Source organism: Gopherus evgoodei, chromosome 18 (assembly GCF_007399415.2).
Source record: "Gopherus evgoodei ecotype Sinaloan lineage chromosome 18, rGopEvg1_v1.p, whole genome shotgun sequence".
Classification (NCBI taxonomy): domain Eukaryota; kingdom Metazoa; phylum Chordata; order Testudines; family Testudinidae; genus Gopherus; species Gopherus evgoodei.
Window position 1 is genome coordinate 21249598 of NC_044339.1, and position 23505 is coordinate 21273102.

Sequence of the window (23505 nt, forward strand, 5' to 3'; positions counted from 1 at the left end):
AACCTGCACCACTTCAGACCTGTTCCAGTGGGCGTGGGGTGATGTCTAGGCCTGGGGACTGCTCCCCGGAGAGCTGTCTCTTTAAGGTAACAGTAAACCCCCACCGCGCTGGCATTTCCTCCCAAGCACTCCCATTGAGCTGCAGCAAGGCAGCTTAGCGCACCAGTGCCAGGGCTGCGTGTCTTTCGGGGGAGCTCGAACTGCAGGCTGAGAATGGCGCTGCCTGTTACTGTGTCTGTTTTAGCTCTGAGGCTGCTGCTTGTCTCCCTGTGGTTTCCTGGAGCTGGTGCAGACCAAGCTGCGCTCTGCCTGCTTATAGGACAACACCTGCCAGGTTTGCCCCAGTGTTTCTTGCAGCCCACAGCCACTTTAGAGCGACTCTAGCTATCCAAACCCCAGCACAGTGGAGCAGGTCCCCTAAGCAATGATTTACAGCAGTTTGTTAGCCTGGCTGCAGGCACAGGGCTGGTCATTGTGCAGCAGGTTCTTTCTGTTACGGCTTATCTGAATGGCAGCAGGGTCCCTGCTGGGCTGAGAGAACAGGAGCCCCCAGTGGAGCGTGCTCTGAAATGCCCGAGTGCGATCAGCACTCAGAGCTGCGCATTCACCCACAGGGACAGCGACTTCCAGGCATTCCTGGGCAGCGCCAGCTCCTCACAGGGGCATTGGCACATTTCGTCCCAGACGTAAAGTTGCAACTTGCAGCAAATGCAGTTTTGGGGTTTCAGAAAGACTTTTTACCCTGTTCAAAATGGCAACACTTTGCTTCCAGAGGCCCTTCAACTTCCCCAGCAGTCAATGCCGGGCACTTTTCACCCACGCCTGGGAAGGAGAAGAAAGGCCCTTCCCCATTTGCCAAAACTGGGGTCATATTCCAGCCCATCCCCCAAAGTTTTGCTGGAGTTGTTTTCTAGCCTGGAGTTGTGCAGTGGAGCACAGGGTTTGTACTTCAGATAACAGCTTGGCCCCTTCCCCTTCCCGCCACCAGTGGGAACCGAGCAGTGTGCGCTGTGTGCCCAGGGGCGGCTCCAGACCCCAGCACGCCAAGCGTGTGCCTGGGGTGGCAAGCCACAAAGGGGAGCTCTGCCAGTTGCCTCGAGGGCGGCAGGCAGGCTGCCTTCGGCAGCTTGCCTGCTGAGGGGCCGCTAGTCCCGCGGTTTCGGCGGACCTCCCGCAGGCTGCCACTGAATCCACGGGACCGGAGATCTCCTGCAGGCAAGCCACCAAAGGCAGCCTGCCTGCCGTGCTTGGGGTGGCAAAATACCTAGAGCCGCCCCTGCATGTGCCCTTTGCACCCAAGCCCTTCCCAGCATCTCAGCTGGACAGTCCTCAAGCCCTTCTGGCTCTTGCACCTGGACTGCTCATGGGGAAATGGCAAACCTGAGCATGCTCACAACCAGCCCCAGCAAATGCCTGGCACTTTATTGGGAGACCACAACATGGGATATTAGTGTCACGGAGTCACCGGGCGATGCTCTGGAACTGCTCCCCACCAAGCCAGTCAGGACTTTGGGGAGCCTCCTCTCCCTCGGAGCAGACTTGTTCAGGGCAAGAAGCTCACACGGCTTCACCTCCTGGGTCTCTCCTTGGAGCATTCAGCATCCTCTGCCCCTCCGTGCGCTTCCCACAGCGAACCCACCCAGCGGGGTCCTGGGGAAGCCACCGGGTTCTGCACCCCCACTTTGCAGTCAGACGTGACTCTCAGCCAGCCAGTAACACAGAGGTTTATTCGATGACAGGAACAGGGTCTAAAACAGAGCTTGTAGGTACAGAGAACAGGACCCCTCAGTCAGGTCCATTCTGGGGGGCAGTGAGCCAGACCCCCATGTCTGCACTTCACTCCTCATCCCCAGCCAGCTCCAGACTCAAAACCCCCTCCAGCCCCTCCTATCTGCTCAGCTCCTTTCCTGGGCCAGGAGGTCACCTGATCCCTTTGTCTCCAACACCTTCAGCTGGCACCTTTGCAGAGGAGGGGCCCAGGCCATCAGTTGCTAGGAGACAGAGCATCAGGCATTTAGGTGCACTGGCCCTTTGCTCTGTAGCAATCACACACCCTTATTCCACGACCTAGATACTTAAGAACTGCATAGGGGACATTGAGGCACCAACACAGTATTCAGAGAAAACATTAAGAACATTCCCAGTTCACCACAATTAGTGCTCCTGGGCCAGATTCTGCTGTAACTGACACCTGAAGTCAAAGGAATTGCACCAGAGGAAAACCAGCAGGAGCTCAGAGTCAGGCCCTGTGCAGGTTCACTTAACACAGTGAACGTGACCCACCCATCTACCCCAAGAGGTGGCCACACCGGGTGCAGGTCTGAAGGACGGTGGATTTAGCACAGACTTTCAGTGCTGCCTGGGTATTAAACGGACTGGGTGTCCCATGGGCAGACCAAACAAATGTAGGAGAGAGCAACAAAAGCCAGCAGCTGGTGCAGAGACAATCCGGAGGTCGCTGGCATATGGCAAAGCAGTTTACTCACACATTCAGTATGCTGATAGTCCCCAATCATAGGATGCATTAAGCAAAACTGAACCTGTACAGATTAACCCATTCTAGATTACTTGGGAATTGGCAATTATGGATTTAAAATGTGCCCATTCACAAGATTAGCAGCTAATCTGGTCAAGTGCCATTAGTGGTGAGTTAATTAACAGATTTAAAATGTTAAAAAACAGAAGAGCACTTAAGTGCTACCAACATCTGGGTCCTTTGTGTGCATGTCCATATGCCTGCTGCTCTGGCAGCACTGGCCAGGAAGTCTACGGCAGGAGTGGGGGCAGTGCGTGAGGGTGGCAGGAGCTGTGGTGCCATGCAGGGGCGGTGCTGGGCATGGCAAGGCAGTGGGCACGGGGTGGCAGTGTGTGGGAGTGGCAGGAGGTGTGGTGCCATGCAGGGGCGGTGCTGGGCATGGCAAGGCAGTGGGCATGGGGTGGCAGTGTGTGGGAGTGGCAGGAGGTGTGGTGCCATGCAGGGGCGGTGCTGGGCATGGCAAGGCAGTGGGCATGGGGTGGCAGTGTGTGGGAGTGGCAGGAGGTGTGGTGCCATGCAGGGGAAGTGCTGAGCATGGCAAGGCAGTGGGCATGGGGTGGCAGTGTGTGGGAGTGGCAGGAGGTGTGGTGCCATGCAGGGGTGGCGCTGGGCATGGCAAGGCAGTGGGCACGGGGTGGCAGCAGCTGTGGTACCATGCAGGGCAGCGCTGGGCAGGGGCACTGGGCACGGCATGGCAGGAGCTGTGGTGCCATGCAGGGCGGCGTTGGGCACGGGGCAGTAGTGTGTGTGCTGCGTTTTGAAGGGAGAGACATCCCACTGGGGCTGAGAGGAGGTTGGTCTGAAAAGAGCTGAATTACATAGGCCAAGTCAGTGCATCGTCTCAGCATCCATTGCCCCGCTGTACGGTGGATTCTGGCCCATGATGCCTTGCTGCTTTCTGCGTCCAGCGCTTCCAGCTGTTGCACTGGAAGGACCCCCCAGAACCTCAGGCTGGCCCTGGCTGCCATCAGCTGGTGCTTTGTCTCAGAGCAAGCAGCCCTGGGGGGCTGGGCTGGGGAGCGGGGGAGGGGTGTGGAGCAGAATATCCAATATTGATTGATTGCAAAGGGCTGGTTCCAGTCTCCCTGGACATGTAACCATCTGCCCAGGCAGAGAGGATACAAGCCCCCGCACCTCCCCCTAGCTCCCCACACATGGAGGCAGTGACTGTGCTCCCCACTGGTCTCCCGGGCCCTGGGTCCAGTGCCGCCGCTGCACCTCAGGGTCCCCAGCTCCTTGGCTCTGACCCAGTTTGCCAGAGCACCCTTGTTTGCCCTCCTAAGGAATGACCCGAGCCCCGACGCCCTCACTGCTCAGCGAGTCAATTCTGAGTTCTGCGGACAAACTGTGCCTGTACCCCGACCAGCCCCATGGCACTCAGGAGAAGGGGGTTGGGTGTGGACGGGACACCAGGCAGGGGTGACGCTCACCTTGTGACCCAGGTTAACTGTGCCGTGCAGACAAGCCCAGAGGGTGGGGAGCCCTGCTGAGAGCCAACTGCAGCTCCCTGCAGCACGTGAGCCCCAAGGGTGCTGGAACAATGGGGAGGGTGCTGAGAGCCCTGGAACCGAACTGCAAACTCTGCGTGTGATGGACCCACCGCCAGCCACCCCTAGTGCCCGCGTCCCTGGGCGGGGGAAAGGGCCCAGAGAAGCATCGAGTTCCTCTGAGCCTCCCCTCCTGCTGTTGTGCTTTGCGTGTGCTGGAGAGAAGGGGGCGGTGCTGTCACCTGTGGGCGCGGGGAGCCAGGTACAGCCAGAGCAATGGGGTGACACTGGAACAGGACGAGGCAGACTGGCTGGGCACTGAGCTAATCTCACCCCAACCCCCAGGCAAAGCTGCCACGGACACCGGGGACGGGAGAGAGGGGACGTGGCTGTGGGCCAGTCTCCCAAGGGGGCCATGGGCACTCCATGCCTGAGCACACCAGGCTGTGGGGGGATCCCGAGTTGCTCGCACTCAGGATGTGAGAGCCACAGGCCTGGGGGTGCTGGTGTGTTTTGTGCCCAGGGACTGGCCAGGCTCCCACTTGGGGCAGCTCCAGCCCAAGGCAGCTTTGGCTCCAGCCTGGAGGCCTGCACCCGGGGGGGGCGGGGGCCCATTGCACTGGGGGCTGTGCTGCCATAGACAGCAGGGATCAGCTCCTGCCTCAGAGCCCATCCCCGATACTGGCTATCCAGTGCCCTGGGCTGGCCGGGTAGCTTCCTGAGCTGAATAACTGGGGGCAGAAGCCTTGCGACCAACGGAGAGAGAGAGAGAGAGCGAGTGCGTGCCGCGGGCGTTTGGGCAAAGCCAGCCCGTGGCCAGGGGATCTGGCCAGGCTGTGTGGAGAGCACACCCAGCCTCAGCCCTTCTCACCATTACAGGGATCAATTATTAAGGTGCCTGGGATCTTTTGGATAACAGAGCAGAGTATTTATTGCTCTTCCTTCTTAAAATATTCAACAGGTTTTTACTGAGGGCTTAATAACCAGCTCCCCCCGGCAAGCCCCAGAGCCAGTGTATTCTGGTGCCGGATGAGCTGGGGGCTCTGTAGAGACGCTGGCTGCAAGTGCTGGTTTCTAATTAGCAGCCTCCTAGGTGTGTTCCTAGCTGGCCGTCACGTGCAGCGTGCGTGGCACTTGGGCTGGTTGGAGCTAGCACCAGTCACTGCCTGAAATCCAGCACCGTCCGGCTAGGAAATGAGTCTGGGCTCTGGGTGCAGATCCCATTGGGCAGGCCTCCGCATTCGCAAAAACACCATCCCTGTGGGGCCGTGGGGCTGCGGCTGGCAGAGCGCCCTGTATACATGGACATGCCAGAGGCACCCCCTGTGCAGAGGCCCTGACTGATCAGGAGGGCGGTTATGGGTGAAGCTTGTGATGCTGCTGCCCACCCAGCCTGTGCTGGCGCCCGCTGCCTGCCAAGGGTTTATCCTGAGCAAGCCATGGTCCCGTCCGGAGCTCTTCTCAGCCTGGCACCCGTCCTGGCCTGCAGAGTGCATGGCAGTGACCCAGCGACTGGCTGCTTCTCTCTCGTCATCCCCCAGCACCATCAGTGCCACCTCCAGGGCCCAGTTCCCTTCCCACCTGCCACTCCTGCACCGACATCACGTTCTTGCTATCTCGCTCCTGGGAACCCTGGACCAGACTGGTCCCTGATGTAACACCAAAGGCCCTAAAATAGACCCCTTCCAACAAGCGTTGGCTCTGTGGTCAGAACTAGAGCTGAAGCGGAAATCACCAAACTCCTGTTCCTGGCTCCCCCAGGCAGTCGCCTCCTGCCCTTCCTCCCCCGCCAACAAGGGTCAGTTTTTCTCCGCTTTGTGCTGTGTCTCTACGAGCTGCACCATGGCTGGACAGCCTGCTCAGTAGCAGTGTCAGGCCCCCTCCCTGGCAGGAAGGGCTTCACCTAATCATCATGAGGAGCTTTTACAATCCCGGCAGGACCAGGGCAGGGGGTGCAGCCACAGCCCATTTGCCCACCCCTGGTTAGCCCAGGAAGCAGGCTGGAGTTCTCTGTCCTACGGCGACTAGCTCTGAGTTCTGGACTTGAGACAAGGCCTGGCAGGGACGCGACTGACACTGCGTGTGCGTGTGTGCAATGAATTCAGCACCACTGGCTGTTTCATGCTCGGTGCAACTCCACTGAGTCCTAGGGATTTACACTGGCCATGGATTTGGCCCAAAGCTCTTTGCTTCTAAAGATGGTGCAGATAAATGTGCTATTTGCAAAGGCCCTTTGCCTTGCAACCCTGGCTCATGGCTGCAGCTGGCGATGGATTCGCACTGCTCTGTTACTGTCCTAGCGCCAGCAGGGGAAAGTGCCAAGTGTGGTACTGCCCTGCATTAGGCCTGGGGGCCGGGGATGCTTAGGGCGCGGCCTGGGGATGGGGCTGGAATGCCGGAATTCACCCCCAACCCAGCTTTTCTGGCCAGTCCCTATGTCTGCTGATGGAGTCAGGAGCACTGGACTGCAGGCGGGAGCCTGACTGGGCAGCACCCAGCAGCATGGCTGCCCCTTCTCACACCCTGGCATTGCTGCGTGCCCCACCTGGCATTAGCCCTGTGGGCAGCAATAACACGTTGTGGGATTTGGTCATCTCAGTGCCAGGCTGAACCCGTGGCGTGTGCTGGGAGATGGGCCAGGCCTGAATGTGGACCCTTTCGGATGAGTCCCCTGAGCTGCAGATGAGGCCCTGCATTCCCAGCCGGTTAGCTCAAGGGCTGCCAGCCGCTGTGTGGTGCAGCCTGCCCCAGGATCCCAGCTGAGCTCACGTCTCAAGAGCCCTTGCTGTGGGGGGCTCAGGCTGTGCAGCTCCCCTCACTGTGCCAGCTGGCGTAGGCACTTCCCAGTCAAAGGGGCATTGCTCTCCGCAGCCTAGTGCTTGTGCCCCACGCTGGCATCTCCTTCCCTCCCCTTTCCCAGGGTGAATCTCACAGTCCTAGGCCAGCCATCAGGGCCTGTCGTACAGGGGGCTGCCCGACCGTCCCGCGGTCTGCATGATAGTGCGCAGTGCAGTGCCCAGCAAAAGCATCGCGTCCCAAAGTGGAGTTGTGCTGCATGCAGCTAATTGCTTCCCCTGGGGAGGGAGAATGGAGACCCACCATCCTCTCAGCCCCTCCCCCTGCAGTCCGTAACTGCAGGGAGTGGGAGCGGTGCTGGAGGAAGGAGTGTGGGATCTGCCCATGGGCACCACTATGCTGCCGCTTTGCACCATGCACTGCAGGACTTGGCTGCGACAGGATGGGGCTGGGGGCATCTGCGGGCTCTGAACAGTGTCAGGGTCAGGGCACCAATGAGATTGCATGCAGAGGTGCCAGAAACCTAAAAAACAAAAGCACGTGGCAATATTAGCACATCCACGGGGAGCGTGTCTGCTCCAGACCGTGCGGAGCCCTGCTTTGAGCACATCAGCCAGGGATAACGGCCTGGATGCTCAGGGCTGGCTGGCTAGCTTTGCCCCCTCAGCTCACCCTCTGCTGCACTTCTGGGTCTCATCTGAAAGGGAACTGAGCTGTGAGCCGAGGAGGAGCCCGCACTGCTGTGGGGGCTTCGCCTTGCACCCAGCCGGAGGAATCCCAGAGCTGCCGGCTCCTCTGATTGCTAACATTTGGTCTGGGCATGAAGTTTAAGCCACTAGCCCAAGTAATTCAGTTGCTGGGTGGGTTCTTCTCTCTCATCCCAATTATTTCATTACAGCTTCTTCCTCTGCTGTGATGGGCAGGGCCAGCCACAGCGTCTGTGTTTATTGAATGCCTAATCTGCTTATTTGAAAATACTGCTAAATTGCAGTGTCCAAAAACAGCCGAAGGAACGAGATTAGTCTAAGCACACTCATTACCGGAATGACCTCCCGTGGCGGCAGCTGCATCTGCAAGGGGAACTAGGGGAGCGCCGAGTGAGAGCAGAGCAGAGGGGTAATGCACCCCCACATGGTCACACATGGCGCTCCCTTCTGGAGGACAGCTGGGTGGGGGCACTGCAGGGGAGGCTGTGGCATGTGCTCTGCTGTTTGGTGCATTGCTGTCTGCCATAGGGCTGCTCAGCCTCTCTGTCCTCCTGGCTGCCCTGCCCCCTGAGCATCTCCAGCGAGCTGCTGCATCCTTCCCTGTGCCCGGTCTGTCTGGGCAGCACGTCATGCCAATCCCCACAGGATTCAAGTGCTCGTGACTCCAGAGGGAGTTGAGCACACTCAGCCCTTCACTGGAGATTGATCCTTTCCTCTCCCCAGCTCGTGTTTCCTGGGCACTGAGCCTTATCCTGGTCACTTTTCCTGCCGTGGTACCTGTGTCTCTGTAGGCATCTGCAACCCATGTGCCATCTCTGCAAGCACGTCCGAGTGGTGTGGGGCGCACCCATGCCTGGGCAGCATGGGCCGTGAGCCTGGGAGGTGTTTGGCAATCCCAAAGCCAGCTGGGAGGATGTGGCATTATTATTTAGCCCGTGTGGAAGCCCTGTACCAACCTCTTCAGTGGCTTCCCCAGCTGAGCAGAGAGCATCCTAACAAACCTGTAACAGCCCTTCCATGGGGCAGCAGGTACTGAACCTAGGGCCTGCACTGCCAGAAGGCTCAGCTCTCTTCCACCAGAACCACAGGAGTGAGTCGTAGCTGCTGTAGGCTTTATCCTCCATGCAGACCAGCCCCTAAAGAGGGTAATTAAGTGATGTTGTGTGTGGCACAGAGCACCCTACACACAGTTGTAATAATCTTCGTACGGAACATGCTTTGGGAAGCATCACAACTCTGATCATTAATATTTGATGTACGCAGTGGGTGTAAGGAGTTGTGGCTGTCTGCTGGAATTATCAGCAGTGTGTTTAAATCAGGCACGTCAGGAGGAGTTGTAAACAAGGCTGCACTAGACAACGGCCTGGTCTACACTACAGAGCTAGGGTGACGCAAGCCAGCTTATGTCGACCTAACTCTGTAAGTGTCTAGACTAAGATTTCGCTCCCGCCGACGTCACCACCCCTTTAAGCTGATGTAATAACGCCACCTCCACGAGCAACGTAGCATCAATGTCAATGTAGTTAGGACGATGCAGTGTCAATGCAAACACTGAGTCGCTTATGTCAACTGTTACGCTTTCAGAAGCCATCCCACAATGCCCCTGCTGACCGTACGGTTGGTCCAAGTGCTCCTGGTGAGGACGCGCACTGCCGACACAAGGAGTGTCATGTGGACTCTCAAAAATGATTTCACTGCTGTGGCGGCTCCATGCAGATGTACATTAGGTCGACCCACTTTTGTAGTGTAGACGTGCCCATAGGAATTTGTTTACTTCCCAAGCACTTTGAAAGACAATGAGAACCTAGTCAGGTATTCTGTAACCAGACCAGTCAAGGGGTGGAGGCGAACCTCACACTAATACATGCGGGAGAAGACAGCATGGGTCTGTACCCAGCAGGAGAGGGACGTTTAATCTGGGTTTTACTTCTCAGAAGGATCCATTTCACAGATGTACTGGGCTATAAAGATGCAGGGGTGGGGTGGGGGGCTGGAGCTCTAGTGATAAGCTATTGAATCAATCATTGTATCCCATATTACTGTAGTACAGCAGTGGACAGAGAAAGGTCTTTTCTGAACAGTCATGGCACACTGGTGACTGAGGTCTTTGGGGCTTGTCTGTAGTATCGCTAGGTGAGGAAAGAGGGTTACTGAATGATATTATGCTTTAAAGTCTGTGGTCAAACAGGGAGAAAGAGGTTCCCCCCCACCCCAGATGGGAGGAAAAGTAACAGCTCTCTCCCTGTCTCCTGTGTAAATTAAGCAGGGTGGAATGAAAACAATGGAAGCTCCATTTACACAGAAATCATACAGGGGGACGGGAAGCCCACGGAAAGGCCAGACCAGCGTGAAGTCATCCTGCCTCTTCAAACAAGTTCATTGAACTTTGGAAGATATAAGTCAAGAGAGAAGCCACCCCTGGCATCCATCACCAGACAGACACGCTTGCAAACTGAGAAGGATGCGTCCTTCGACCAAGGGGGCTTGAAGTCTCTGAGAACTGAACGAGAAACCTGCTTAGGCAAAGATTGAATCTTGCTAGATGTGCTTTTGTGTCTTTAAAGGAATGAAGGGCCTCTTAATTTCTCTGAGCTGTTCAGGAGGGGGCTGGCCATTCAAAGCACATGGGTTGGGGAACATTCGGGATGGGGAGTGTCACCTTGCTGGTTCCAACCAAGGCTGGTGGGAGCAAGAATGGGATGGTGGGACTGTAGCTAGGCTGCTGGGGTCAGAGCTGCTGGCCCTGGGGTGTCTGGTCACAGACATGCAGGGCAGAGCAGGGCAGGGCAGGGCAGTCCCTAGGGGGATGCAGGACCCAGGACAAATCAGCTCCCCACTGGCTTGGGGGTCCCACTCTGCATCGGTGGCTGAGCCCTGGGCGTAGGGCAGAGGCAGAGCCCCAGGCGCATGGGGGCCGGCAGCCGGGAGTCCGGGGGTGATGCAGCACCCCCTCACTCCCCCGCACACACACTCCCCTAGTTCCTGCACCTATGTCTTCTGGGACCGACTGCACTGGCCAATCACAGAAGCCCACAGGGCCCCCCAAAGTGCTGGGCCCGGAGCAGTTGCCCCGATTCCCCCTACCCAAGGGATGGCTCTAACTCAGGGTGTGACCTGCAGGCTGGGAGCTGGCTGGGAGCTACAACAGCAAAGCACTGTGAGGCACCCAGTGTTGCAGGGCAGGTGGTGACAGCCCCTCGCTGGTCTGGATTGCACCCAACACCCATCACAGTGTGTCAGCCCCATGGGGCGGTCACACTACAGCAGGGCGCGGGGGCAGCTGAGCCCGTGTGTTGTACCCACGGACAGGGCTGGCTCCAGCTTTTTTGCCACCCCAAGCGGTGAAGAGGAAAAAGAAAAAGATAAAGCCGCGATTGGCAGTACTTCTGCGGCCGCTTTACCGCGCCGCTTCATTCTTCGGTGGGGGGTCCTTCGCTCTGAGAGGGACTGAGGGACCTGCCGCCGAATTGCCGCTGAATACCCCAATGTGCCTCCCCTTTCCATTGGCCACCCCAAGCACCAGCTTCCTTTGCTGGTGCCTGGAGCCAGCCCTGCCCGTGCGGGGTGGAGGGAGGGTGTCAGACCATAACAGGGCAGGAGGCATCTGCACATCACTGCTGAGAGCTGCATGGAACTCGAACCCAGAGCAGTGTGACTTCGTTTGGGGGCAGGGCGAAGGAGATTTAAAGCAACCTGCTCCCCAGCCTGTCTCGTTCTCGTTTACAGCGGTGTTCGTGCCCAGACCAAGAATGGTGCCACTCCCCTCTACCTAGCCTGCCAGGAAGGCCACCTGGAAATCATACAGTACTTGGTGAAGGACTGTGGAGCAGATCCTCACGTGCGCGCCAACGACGGGATGACCCCACTCCACGCGGCTGCTCAGATGGGTCACAACACCGTCATCGTCTGGCTGGTGAGTGCTGCCTGTGCCAGAACCTGTGCAGCCTGTGGAACTGGGCACAGCCCTTTGGCAGGCGATCGCGCTGGAGGGCAGCCTGAGCACGGGGCGAGAGGGGCTGTAGGGGTGGGGTTTAGAGCAGGCGCTTTGCCATGGCGATGCTGCTGTAATTGCTGGGGGTGCTTAGCCCCGTGCTGGGTCACGTCCCCATTTCCAGGCCCATGGAATTCGCACCCATAGACTCATAGACTCATAGACTCTAGGACTGGAAGGGACCTCGAGAGGTCATCGAGTCCAGTCCCCTGCCCTCATGGCAGGACCAAATACTGTCTAGACCATCCCTAATAGACATTTATCTAACCTACTCTTAAATATCTCCAGAGATGGAGATTCCACAACTTCCCTATGCAATCTATTCCAGTGTTTAACTACCCTGACAGTTAGGAACTTTTTCCTAATGTCCAACCTAAACCTCCCTTGCTGCAGTTTAAGCCCATTGCTTCTTGTTCTATCATTGGAGGCTAAGGTGAACAAGTTTTCTCCCTCCTCCTGATGACACCCTTTTAGATACCTGAAAACTGCTATCATATCCCCTCTCAGTCTTCTCTTTTCCAAACTAAACAAACCCAATTCCTTCAGCCTTCCTTCATAGGTCATGTTCTCGAGACCTTTAATCATTCTTGTTGCTCTTCTCTGGACCCTCTCCAATTTCTCCACATCTTTCTTGAAATGCGGTGCCCAGAACTGGACACAATACTCCAGGTGAGGCCTAACCAGCGCAGAGTAAAGCGGAAGAATGACTTCTCGTGTCTTGTTTGCAACACACCTGTTAATGCATCCCAGAATCATGTTTGCTTTTTTTGCAACAGTATCACACTGTTGACTCATATTAAGCTTGTGGCCTACCATGACCCCTAGATCTTTTTCTGCCATACTCCTTCCTAGACAGTCTCTTCCCATTCTGTATGTGTGAAACTGATTGTTCCTTCCTAAGTGGAGCACTTTGCATTTATCTTTATTGAACTTCATCCTGTTTACCTCAGACCATTTCTCCAATTTGTCCAGATCATTTTGAATTTTGACCCTGTCCTCCAAAGCAGTTGCAATCCCTCCCAGTTTGATATCGTCCACAAACTTAATAAGCGTACTTTCTATGACAACATCTAAATCGTTGATGAAGATATTGAACAGAGCCGGTCCCAAAACAGACCCCTGCGGAACCCCACTTGTTATACCTTTCCAGCAGGATTGGGAGCCATTAATAACTACTCTCTGAGTACAGTTATCCAGCCAGTTATGCACCCAGGTTCACAGAGCATGCGGGGAGCCGAAGGGGAGCTCTGCACCCTCTGACGTCAGCTCGCATGAGGAGCCTGGCGCTGCCCAGACACTGTCGAGGGGCTTGGCTGACTGGCAGGTCACTCAAACTGGCCGTGACTCTGCTAGAGTCCTGCAGGGCGGGGCCGTGTGAGCACACAGGCTCAGCACAACAGCTGATGGGGGATTAGTTACCCCTGCTCCTAATCAACTCGGGCTGAGCCCAGGCTGCTGCTCCTGCACCGGGATACCTGCCATGCAGCCTCTCGCACTGGTTAAGTCAGACGTAGATGGGCCGCGGTTGCCCTGCCAGCGCTCCGGCCTGAGCTGCTGGAGACTCCAGGCTCCTGCTCCGTTGGCCCAGAGGTACCAGGCACTGCTGTCCGTCAGAGGGCCATGCTGCTGGTATCCTGCAATGCTCGTGCTGGGGGCCCAGGGCCCGCTGGAGGCAGCTGACTGCTGTGGTGTCACACAATGACAGGGCTTGGACCATGCAACCTCTCTCTCGATTTTACAGATGAGTTTCACCAGCATCAGCCTGTCGGAGCAGGATGATGACGGCGCGACAGCCATGCATTTTGCTGCCAGCCGCGGCCACGCCAAAGTGCTGAGCTGGCTGCTTCTGCACGGGGGAGAGATCACCACCGACCAGTGGGGGGGAACGCCGCTGCACGACGCTGCTGAGAACGGAGAGCTGGAGGTCAGTGTGGTGCGGGTGGGCACAGAGCACACTTGCTGCAGGCTTTGCCCTGGGGAGGGCTGAGCTGTGGGAGGAAATGGAGCTGCCTCAGGGGCGGATCTGATTGTGAACAGAGTTGTTCTGCACTGGGAAAGCTCCAGTCAGTGAAAACTTATCAGAGAGTGAGGGCAGTGAAGGCACCCTGCCACGGCACCAGTGCACACTGGCACAACACTGCCCCACCACTGCATCGCCCTGCCACAGCACTAGTGCACACCGGCACACCACCACCCTGCCATGGCATCAATCTGTCAAGGTATCACCCTGCCACAATACTGCCCTGCCATGGTACCACCCAGCTATAGCATCCCAACACAGTACCAGCCTGCCATGGCAAGCCAGCACAATACCAGCATGTGTAAGACCCTGGCATGGCCCTGTCCTGATGTACCATACTGAGTGGGGTCTGGCCTCACCCCCTCTCTGCCACCCCAGTCCAAGTTTAGCTCAGATTCATCTGGGGTCAGGTGTGTAGCAGCCCCTCCCCTTCCCCAGACTCTCCCCCCAGCTGGATTATGCCTGAGTGGGATCTGCCCCTGCCAAACCCTCCATCATGCCCTCCTTGTATCTCCTTCCAGTGCTGTCAGATCCTCGTGGTGAATGGTGTCAACTTGGGGCTCCGTGACCAGGACGGCTACACAGCCGCTGACCTCGCTGATTACAACGGGCATAGCCACTGCGCCAAGTACCTCCGCACCGTCGAGAACATGGTACGGCCCCCGGACTGCCAGCTCCCCCCAAACAGCCCCTTGTCTATGGCTCCCCCGGAGGCCCACGGCGCCGGGCGGGCATGAGGCAGGGTGTGGAGCAGAGAGGCAGGCAGAGGAAGGAGTGGGGGCTCGGGCACGCGAGTACCAGGGTGGGCACAGCTCTGACTGCATTTTTATCTCACATTTGCTAAGTTCAGACTTCAGAAACCGTTAGGGCTGGACATTCAGTAGCTGCTGGGCCATGTGCCTTCTCCTAGCACCAATGGGCTCAGCAGCTCTGCCCTTCCTGCCAGGCCTCAGTCAGTGTCCTAAACTCATCTATACAGGCCAGAGCCAGAGCACAGGGGGCCGCTGAGAGGGGGGGATCTCCAGAGCCCCCAGCCAGTGCCAGCCGGGTACCTGTGGAGCCCGCAGGCACTGCCTCTCCCTCCAGAGGCAGGGCCCTTCCAGACACGCCCACTCCCAGGTATGGGGCACCCAGCCCAGCAGAACCAGGGGCCCTGGCCTCCGTCCTTGCAGAGCCTGCTGCAGCATTGTTCATTGCTGGGTTTTCTACCAGCCCACTGTGCTCAGCAGCAGCTGATTTGCTGGTGACTGGCTGGCTGCAGCTGGGCCCCTTAGCTGCAGGTTGTTGCTGGAGGGGGTAGCACCACACCCAGCTCCCAAGGGACGCCTGTGCCCTGCCACGCTGCGGGAGCTGAGCAGTCTTGGTGTGTTTCCCTGCCCCGACTCAGCTCTGACAGACTCCAAGGACATCATTCCTGGAAACCAGTATCACCTCTGCTTGCTATTGCGAGGGCCAATGAGCGCATGGCAGCTGGAGGTTACCCTGAGCAGCGGGCAGAAGGACTGCCCAGGGGCTCCCTGAGGAGCTGTGGCACATGCACGGGCCCCGTGGCAGGAGCCAGGCTGCAGCTGGTCATGAGCTTGCCTCCTGCAGGAGAAGGTGCCCAGCTGCTCCGTGAGCGCATGCCACAGCAGGTGAGTGTCCCCAAGCCACCAGGCAACCATTAGCCCAGGCAACGTAAGCTGGGTCTCTGGGGTGCTGGAGGGGCTCCTTGCTAGCTCTGCCCAGTTAGTGCCAGTGTTTTTACAGCTGTGCCAGGCTGGCCCTCAGGGTGCAGAGCTCTTGTGCCCTCTGAGGGGCTGAACGTTCTGTCAGGGCATTTGCAGAGAGGCTGAGGAGCAGCTGGGTGCCTCCCACCTCCCCGGCACTTTAACCCTTTGCTCACCAAAGTCCTGTCCTTTGGCACATCCTAGCTGACAAAGGGGAGCTCTCCAGACCCACAGGTGCTGGTTGTTCATAAGGCCATGACCATGCTCAGTGTCTCCAGCTTCCCGGGGCAGGAAGGGTCTGTGGGTGCAGGGCCCTTGCTGGCAGGGGCAGGGGCAGCTGGCCACATTGCATGCAGCTGATGGGCCCTGCTGGTGCGGGATTCAGGGAGCAGGAGATTCCCCAGTGAGCGTAGTGTCCTCCCACATCACCACATGGCCTGAAGCAAAGAGACTGGGGCTGTGTGGGGCACATGTGCTGGCTCTCAGAGGGGGCTGGAGTCTTTGGGGGGAGCATCTGGCTGATCTGCAAGCTGCACCCCTGAAAAATCCCCCCCCGGAGCGACGGAGTTAAACCACCCTGAGTCCCTGTGCAGACAGCGTTAGGGCGACAAGAATTCTTCCGCCAGTCGAGCTCCCTGTCTCGTGGAGGTGGATTAGCTACGCTAATGGGCTGGATCCCTACAGTGGCACCGCTCTGCTGTCGTAGCCTTTCAAGTGTAGACAAGCCCTGAGACTCTCCCTCCACTTCTGCTGTGTCACTCACTCACCAGGGCAGTGGTTCTGGTCTCTAATCGTTCTCCCACGGCAACACGGACACCCCTTGCTGCACCACACGCTGGGCACCGTGTCAGCCCATTGAAAGGCAGTTGGTATAAAACGTGGGGAGGAAAGTGCCCCCTGGGTGTTTCTCTCCACAGCTCTCATGCGCTGTGTCTGACTCGCTCGCTGCAGGGAGGCCAAGGAGGAGCCTCCATCCCTGCGAACGCTTTGTGTGCCCCTTCCCTGTTAGCAAAGAGAGAGTGGTCCAGTTCCGGCCAGTGAAGGGCCAGGAAGTTCATGCTTTGGGGGCTAGTCAGTCACTGGGGTGCAGGCCCCACAGAGGGGGGAGCTGGGCACAGTGTGCAGGTTGCCAGGCTGCTCACTGGAGGAAATTTTCCCTTGTTCTGGAGAGCAGAGGCCCTGGGCCTGTGGACGCTCATGCGCCTCCCCCAGAGAGCAGGTGTGAGCAGCACCAGGGGCCTGGGACAGGCAGTTCATTGGATCCCCTCCAGGATGGCACCAGTGGCACATCACGGGCTCTTGGGGCTTGCCCTGATGACTCCAGGCAAGTCCCATTTAGGCAGGTCCTGCAGAGTTCAGTGGCTCGGGTTGGTGGCTCTGGCGTTTGGCCCATCTCTAGTTATGAAATGTGACCTGGGGCCAGCAGGCAGCAGATTTACTGTCAGCTAATAAAACTTCTGGGCGTTACAAATGCAAGGGCCTTTTTGGGCATGTCTCTCTGGGTGGCTACAGGCAGGATTCTGCTGATTCCAACCCGGTGCTGCTCGTTGCCGGTTCTCTCTGGAGCTGGTTGCTGAGATCCCACCATTGGCACAAAGTGATGCTAGTGAATTCCTGGCCTCAATGTTTCCCTGTGACTAACCCGGCCTGCGCGTGCTTGGCCTGCAGAGCGTGGAGCACAGAGTCCTGTCCCGAGACCCCTCGGCCGACCTGGAGTTCAAACACCCCGATTCCGGCATGTCTTCTCCCAACACAACCATGTCTCTGCAGCAGGCGCACTTCGACCTCGGGTCGCCAACCAGCACCCTCTCCAACTACGATTCCTGTAACTCGAGCCAATCAAGCACTGGGGAGAAGAGGAGCAGCCAGCCCGGGGGCGAAGGCTCAGGTAAGTCCAGCTCTGCAAAGGGCTCCTTTTGCTCTCACAAGACCACTGCTCAGAAGTGCCTGGAGCACAGAGTCTGACAGCAAAGAGAAAGCAGCGGGCAAGGCTGGGGGCGAGAACTGGGCACTGCAAAGCCCTCCAGGCCCTGGTCACATCCAGGTTTGCGTACAGAGCACGAGAAGGGAGAAAAGCACCATTTAAACCACCCCCACCCCGCCTCTCTACCAGCAATGGCACAGCCCTCTGGGCACGGGTCAGAAGGAGTGAGGCTGGATGTCTCAGAGGGTCTGTACTGTCTACACCGCATCTGGCCCAGGCCAGCGGACAGGCTAAGGGGCTCAGGCTAAGGGGCTGTCTAATTGCAGTGTGGACGTTTGGGCTCAGGCTGCAGCCCAAGCTCTGGGATCCTCCCACCTCACGGGGTCCTGGAGCCCGGGGTCCAGTCCAAGTCTGGACATCTACTAGAATTAAACAGCCCCTTAGCCCAAGTCAGCTGGGCTGGGTCAGCTGCAGTGCAGACATCCCCCGAGGGCCAGGTAATGTGGGTACTGGTGCAGGCTCTTCCCTCCTGAGCCTGCCTCCTCGGTCGATAGGCCCAGAGGCTGAGCTGCTTATAGGGCCAGCAATGGTGAATAAGGGACACGGGGAGTTGCTGTTCTAGAGAAATGTCCACTGCTACATGAGACTTGGCTGGCCACGTGGCTGGTGGTTCTAGGCTGTAGCTGATCGGGAGACAGGGATTTGCACAAGGTTTCCAGTAGCTGTATTGCTTCCCCGTGACCTGCTTGGCATCCCCTCTTGTCTGCAATGCCCCAAGAAGTGCGAAAGCGCTGGCCTCTCGTTCATGTCAGTCTCTCAATAGGGAGCACCACAGGGCAGCCCCGAGCTCGTCAAATGCATCACAACAACTAGAGCTGGTGTGGGAGTGCTCCGGCTGACACACCTGGTGTGAACGGGCCAACCTCTCTGGGAGATGGAGGCAGGAGCCTGTCCGCGCAGATGTGCAGCATGTGGGAGGAGCTGGGGCTGGCTGGACGTTGCAGTGCCCAGGCGTTAGGACTCTGATGTTGCCTCCTGACAGCCTAACCACCCACTCAGTTTTGCCTAGAAACGTGCTAAATCTCAGTCACTGTAACTCAAATGGCAACAAAAGCTGCTCCTGATCCTGTTTGGGGGGAGGGATGGCTCAGTGGTTTGAGCATTGGCCTGCTAAACCCAGGGATGTGAGTTCAATCCTTGAGGGGGCCACTCAGGGATCTAGGGCAAAATCAGTACTTGGTCCTGCTAGTGAAGGCAGGGGACTGGACTCAATGACCTTTCAGGGTCCCTTCCAGTTCTAGGAAATAGGTATATCTCCAATTATTTATATATATATATATATATACGTTATATGGAGGTACAGGCAACTAGCCTGCTGTTCTGAGCAGCTGAAGACATTTGCCAGAGGGAGGGACAAGGTGTCAAGGATGGGAGGATTCTTGGTGCCATTGCCAGCGCTCCAGCCAGTTCTGCTGTGCAGGAGTGTTCAGTGTTTTGCTGCTGCTGAAATACTCAGGATGGGACTGACTGCTCCATTGCCATCTGGTGGAAACACCACTCCTGCATCGTTCCAGGCCCGTCAGCTCCACTCTCCCAGCTCAGGGGCATGAATGTTAAACCACCTGACTGGAACCAGTGCTGGGGGGTTTCCAGTCACAGAATCTTGGGCTCCATAAATGAAGCTGCTCTTGGGCTGAAGTTCTGGGGTCAAAAGTCATTTGTGGCCAGCGCTTGGCACGCATGGAGTTTCCAAGTGGTATTTCTGCTGCTGCTGTTATTGATTAATGCTTCTGTGCCCCGGGGTGATTAGCACTTTGCAGATGTGGTCCCTGCCCTGAGGCGCGCACAGTGTGTGGGCCAGGTCCCACACGCGCACTCCCCGCTACAATGCTGACTAGGGAGAGGGGCCCCAGAGAAGCACAACACCAAACAGTACAGGCAGGATCAGGTGAGACATGACATGACAACAGGCAGGGCAGGGGTGGGATCAGTGAGGAGACTTAGGCCTTGCTTCTGCAAAGGACCCCCAAGGGACCCCATTAAGGAGGGAGCCCTTCACAGGACCAGGCAGTAGATGGTCACGAGGCAGGTGCCGCTGGATTCAGCTGAGTACATCGACACGGCACTGGACGGTATTAGCTCTCTCAGTGGCTTCCCCCACTGATGCTGTTGAAAGACGTGTTGCACTTCACTCAGCTTGGCCAGCGCAAACAGACCCGTCACTCCCACAGCTGCCTCCCACCAGTCACTCTCCAACAGTCGCAGTCCAACCAGTCGTGGGTCTCCGGTGCTAGCCCAGTAGCCCCCTCTGAGGGCCCATGGCACTGGAAGGGAACGTTTGTTGCATTAAAAACCTGTTTTCAGGGCCTTTATAAAAAGCACCCCCCGGTTCCTGTTGCTTGTCAAACCTGGGTTTAAGCCGCATTGTTTGTGTGATGGACAGAGGGTGCCAAGGGCTCTGAATAGATGAACTGTAGCCCCTGCATGTCTAACAGCCACAGTGCTGGCCTCGCTCTTCTCCCTTTGCAATGTGCAGGCACATCTGCCCTCTGACCTGGACTGACTTAGGAAACACCTCTGAGGGAGCCACCGGCAGGGCTCAGGCCGTTTCTCCTTTCAAACCTTCCCAGAGTGTCTGTGTCCTGCCTGCCCACTGGGTTCTGAGCCCAGAGGTTCTCTGCAGCACGGGGACTCCCCATCTTGACCTGAGTAGAGCTTGTTACCCTGTCGGATTATTGAGACACCCTGCAGGGAGCATGGGCCTGGTGTGAGGCAGCAGGGAGCGAGGTGGATTGACCTGGGAATGTCGTTTAGTTTTACTGGGGCTGTCTGCATGGGGGACGGCTGCCGACGCTGACGCGGTTCGTCTCTCCTACAGGGGGACCCGACATGACAATCACGGACATGCAGACGTACATGGACATGCTCAACCCTGAGATCCGGCCGAGCGATGGCAAAAGGGAGGGCGAGGCATCCCTGCCACCTCCCCCCAGCTTCCCCCCTCCTCCTCCACCCCCCAACTCCAAGCTTCCCCCTCCTCCTCCCGGCTACCCAGCGCCAGAGCCCCCCGAGGCCCAGCACACGGCGGAGATGTATGTGCAAGCGAAAAACAGCCTGCGCCACGTGGAGAGCGAGGTGCTGAAAAAAGAGGTAATTCCCATGTTGGGGGGGTCCTGAGGAGCCACTGGGAGAGGGACGCACTTCAAGGGCACCTTTCCCCCGGGGGGTCATGGCCTCCCTGGGGTTGGTGTACAGCAGCGCTGGGTGTGCCCGGGAGGGTGGCGGGGCTCGGCTGTGCGAGCTCCAATGCTCTGTGGGCAAGCGAGGTCAGTATGCAGGCCCAGGACGTGTCCCGTGGTGCGGCGGGAGAAGGGGGTGATTGATTCAGGTCCTAGGACGCGTGGAGAAGATCCCCCTGTCCACACCCCCCAGAGCCAAGTGTCCATCTGCCCTCCCCAGCCCTGGCTGCTCGGTCCGGCCCAGAGCACCAGCCCGAGGCTCGGACTTCTGGTGGGAGGCTCCTGGGCAGTCCGAATGCTAGCCACCCTCCCACGCAGCGGCTAGTAAAGTCCAGGCAGCACCGGCCAATAGCCCCAAGGAGGGGAGGGGTTGACAGGTCTGAGCAGGGCTGCTGGTGGTGACAGACAGCTCCCCAGAGCCGCGATCCATCCATCGATGGATCAGTCCATCACTGGCTCTCGTGGCTAGAGTCTCAGCGCTGGTGTCCCCATGTGGGCAATGCCCACTCAGTGCACGAGCAACTGTCGCTGTTGATGGGTGGCACCCAGAGGCCCCAATCAGTAGCGGGGCCCCTGGCACATTCGGAGCAAGAGACAGTCTCCCTGGAGCATGACGCAGGGAGTGGGCAAGGGCCCGGCAGGACGAGGGGCTGGAGCTGGCGGCTCGCTCTGCTAGAAGCTCTCATAATGTGTGCAGGGCGGGAGGGGGTGACTCATTTTAAATCGAAACAAAAGAGCATATTGCGGCTCTCAGTAATGGCCACCGGCCACAGGCCTGGACAGGCCGTGACAGCTTGTGAGGCGCCTCAGGTGCCCTTGGGTCTGTGGGTGGCTGAGGGCACAGTGGGAAGCCTGGGGACACCAGATCTTCTGGAGCCTGGGCTCCCTCCTGAGCCGAGCCCCGGGAGACTTTCCGCAGAGCCACTGTCCCTGCCAGAGCCTTTCCCTAGGCTGGGGGCTGCACAGGACAGAGCAGCAGGACGCTGGGTGCAGAGCTCCGCACCACAGCAGAGGGAGAGGCCAATCTGTCCTGTGGCTCAGTCCTGACTGCTACGTGGCCTGTCTGCTCCGCAGGGCAACTTACAGCTGGTAAAATTCTGCCTCTGATGCTGCAGCCTGGCCCTGGGCATTTGTATGTCATCTGCCCTCTGCAATGCACAACTGGCATCAGCCTCCTGGGATCTGATACACCTCCATCAAAGCCCCTCGGAAACGGCTTTCGCCCACAGTCACTGGTTGTCCCCTTCCCGTGTCCACACGCAGGGACGCTTTTCTACCCGAGTCACCTCTGCACGCTGGATAAAGGGACGAGCATCTGTCCCCTGCTGCAGGTGCTCCCAGGCCTTGCTGCTGTCGGGTCTGGGCCCTGGTGGGGGCATCCCAGACCTGTCCTGTGGTCTGGGGAGGCTCTGCTCCTCAGAAGACTGTTTATGAGCCAGGGATAAAAGTCCTGCCCCGGTATTCCAGGGAGCAGGATGAGCCCCTCGCTCCCCGGGACACGGCTGGCGCTTTCCCAGCCTGCCCTCAGGGCCTGGGTATTGCCAGGGCTCCCAGCTGTGGGGATTGCAGGGGTGAGCAGGAGGAGTGCCTGTCTGACGGGAGGCCAGGAGCCTGGGAACTGCAACAGTAGCTCTTTGTGCAGTTCCCTGGCACCCACGCCTCTCCCACAGGCTGTGCTTGGAAACGTGATGGTCGAGTTTCTAATTTGCTTAATTGCACAAGGGCTCATCCAGGGCTGGAAGGAGGCGATTACAGCTCAGAAGGCAACAAAAAGCTTAATCTTGCCCTTTGTCCGGAGCCAGGCCCCGGCTGAGCCTGACCCCCAGGGCAGCACCCACCTCTGAAGAGTCCTTTCCATTGTGCATGAGTTGAGTGCTGCACTGCCAGCCCTGGAGGCTAACATCCTCTGCATGCCCACCGAGTGGCTCTGGCAGCAGCTGGTCCTGCTCTGTGCCCCTGAGCCTCGGCCCTAAGGACCAGTGCGAGGGTGCAGCAAGTGCCGTCTCCCTGCCCCCGTGCTCTCGGCTGGGAGGAGGGGGTGTTGGAGCTGGGCAGGGACCACGGCTCACCAGGCTGCCTGACACTCATGGCTCGGAGGAGAGGGGCCGTGCACCCGTCACTACCCCTGCCCCAGTGTCTCCATGCACTGCACAGGCGTGAACACGAAGGGTGTGAACGTGACTCCCCTTGGGACTCCACAGTCGTGTCTGGTGCTGTCTGTCAGCACAGAACCCGGACTGCAGGGCCTCCCAATCAGGCCAGCTCCAGGGGCCTCAGGCCTCCGCACAGACAGACAGCCCCGGGCTCTGGGACATGCGTGGGACTGACTGGAATGAAGCTGCCTCTCGGGCCAGGCGGGGAAGGCTTTAGTTCTGGGGGCCAAGGGCACTGGGGTGCTGGGCAGGGCCCTGTCTGGCAGTGCTCTGGGCATGAGGGAGCAGCTGGCAGCGCCGTCTGATCTCTGACATGAGTGAGTGTTCATGGAAGAAGCAAATCCTGAACTAAGGAAAGAATCCAGCTGCAGAACTGAGACGCTGCAACCAATGCTCAGGGCCTCGCTGGCTGCAATGGCGAAGAAAGTAAATACACTAGTGTCGAGTTTCTCTGCAATGTGACCCCCTGGCAGATTAGTGCAGAAGCTACAGGTCAGCATTGAGCAGGCTCCTGAGAGCCAGCAGCAGCTTCCTGTTCCAGTTAGCTGCAGTCCTGGCCCCAGGACAGGGGGAGCGTTTCCTCAGGAGGAGGAGCTGGGCTGCTGGAGACATTCGACTCAAAGCCGTCACCTCCCAGCACCAGGAATGGCAGGTGTAATGGCACTGGCAGCCTCCCGGGCTCCTCCCGGGTGTGGGAACTGCGGGGCTCGCAGTGATAGGCATGCGTTGGAGTGGCAATGTGTTTGCAGGGGACTTCTGGTGCCTGTTTCTGTTGTCTGGGCCTTGTGGGGTGGATGGGCAGCCTGGGCAGGTGGGAGACACCCCAGGAGGCACAAGGCGAAGCTGTGACCCCCACCTCCCGTGCGACTGAGCTACCCCCTGCCCCGCTCGCCCTCCCTGCACAGGGGACGCCAGACTCAGTGCTCTGGTTTTCCAGTGCCCT

The 23505-nt window shown here is 58.3% G+C and overlaps 1 protein-coding gene across 2 annotated transcripts in view; it reads left to right on the forward strand.

Moving 5' to 3' along the window:
- Window positions 1-23505, forward strand: part of ESPN (espin) — an 82789-nt gene that overhangs the window by 18941 nt on the left and 40343 nt on the right. The window contains exons 3-7 of one of the 2 annotated variants that reach the window (XM_030537861.1): window positions 11253-11439; window positions 13259-13441; window positions 14059-14190; window positions 16915-17134; window positions 20049-20320. In XM_030537861.1, the coding sequence (XP_030393721.1) occupies window positions 11253-11439; window positions 13259-13441; window positions 14059-14190; window positions 16915-17134; window positions 20049-20320 (994 nt within the window). The remainder of the gene's footprint in view (window positions 1-11252; window positions 11440-13258; window positions 13442-14058; window positions 14191-16914; window positions 17135-20048; window positions 20321-23505) is intronic. The other variant, XM_030537862.1, reaches the window with a different exon arrangement.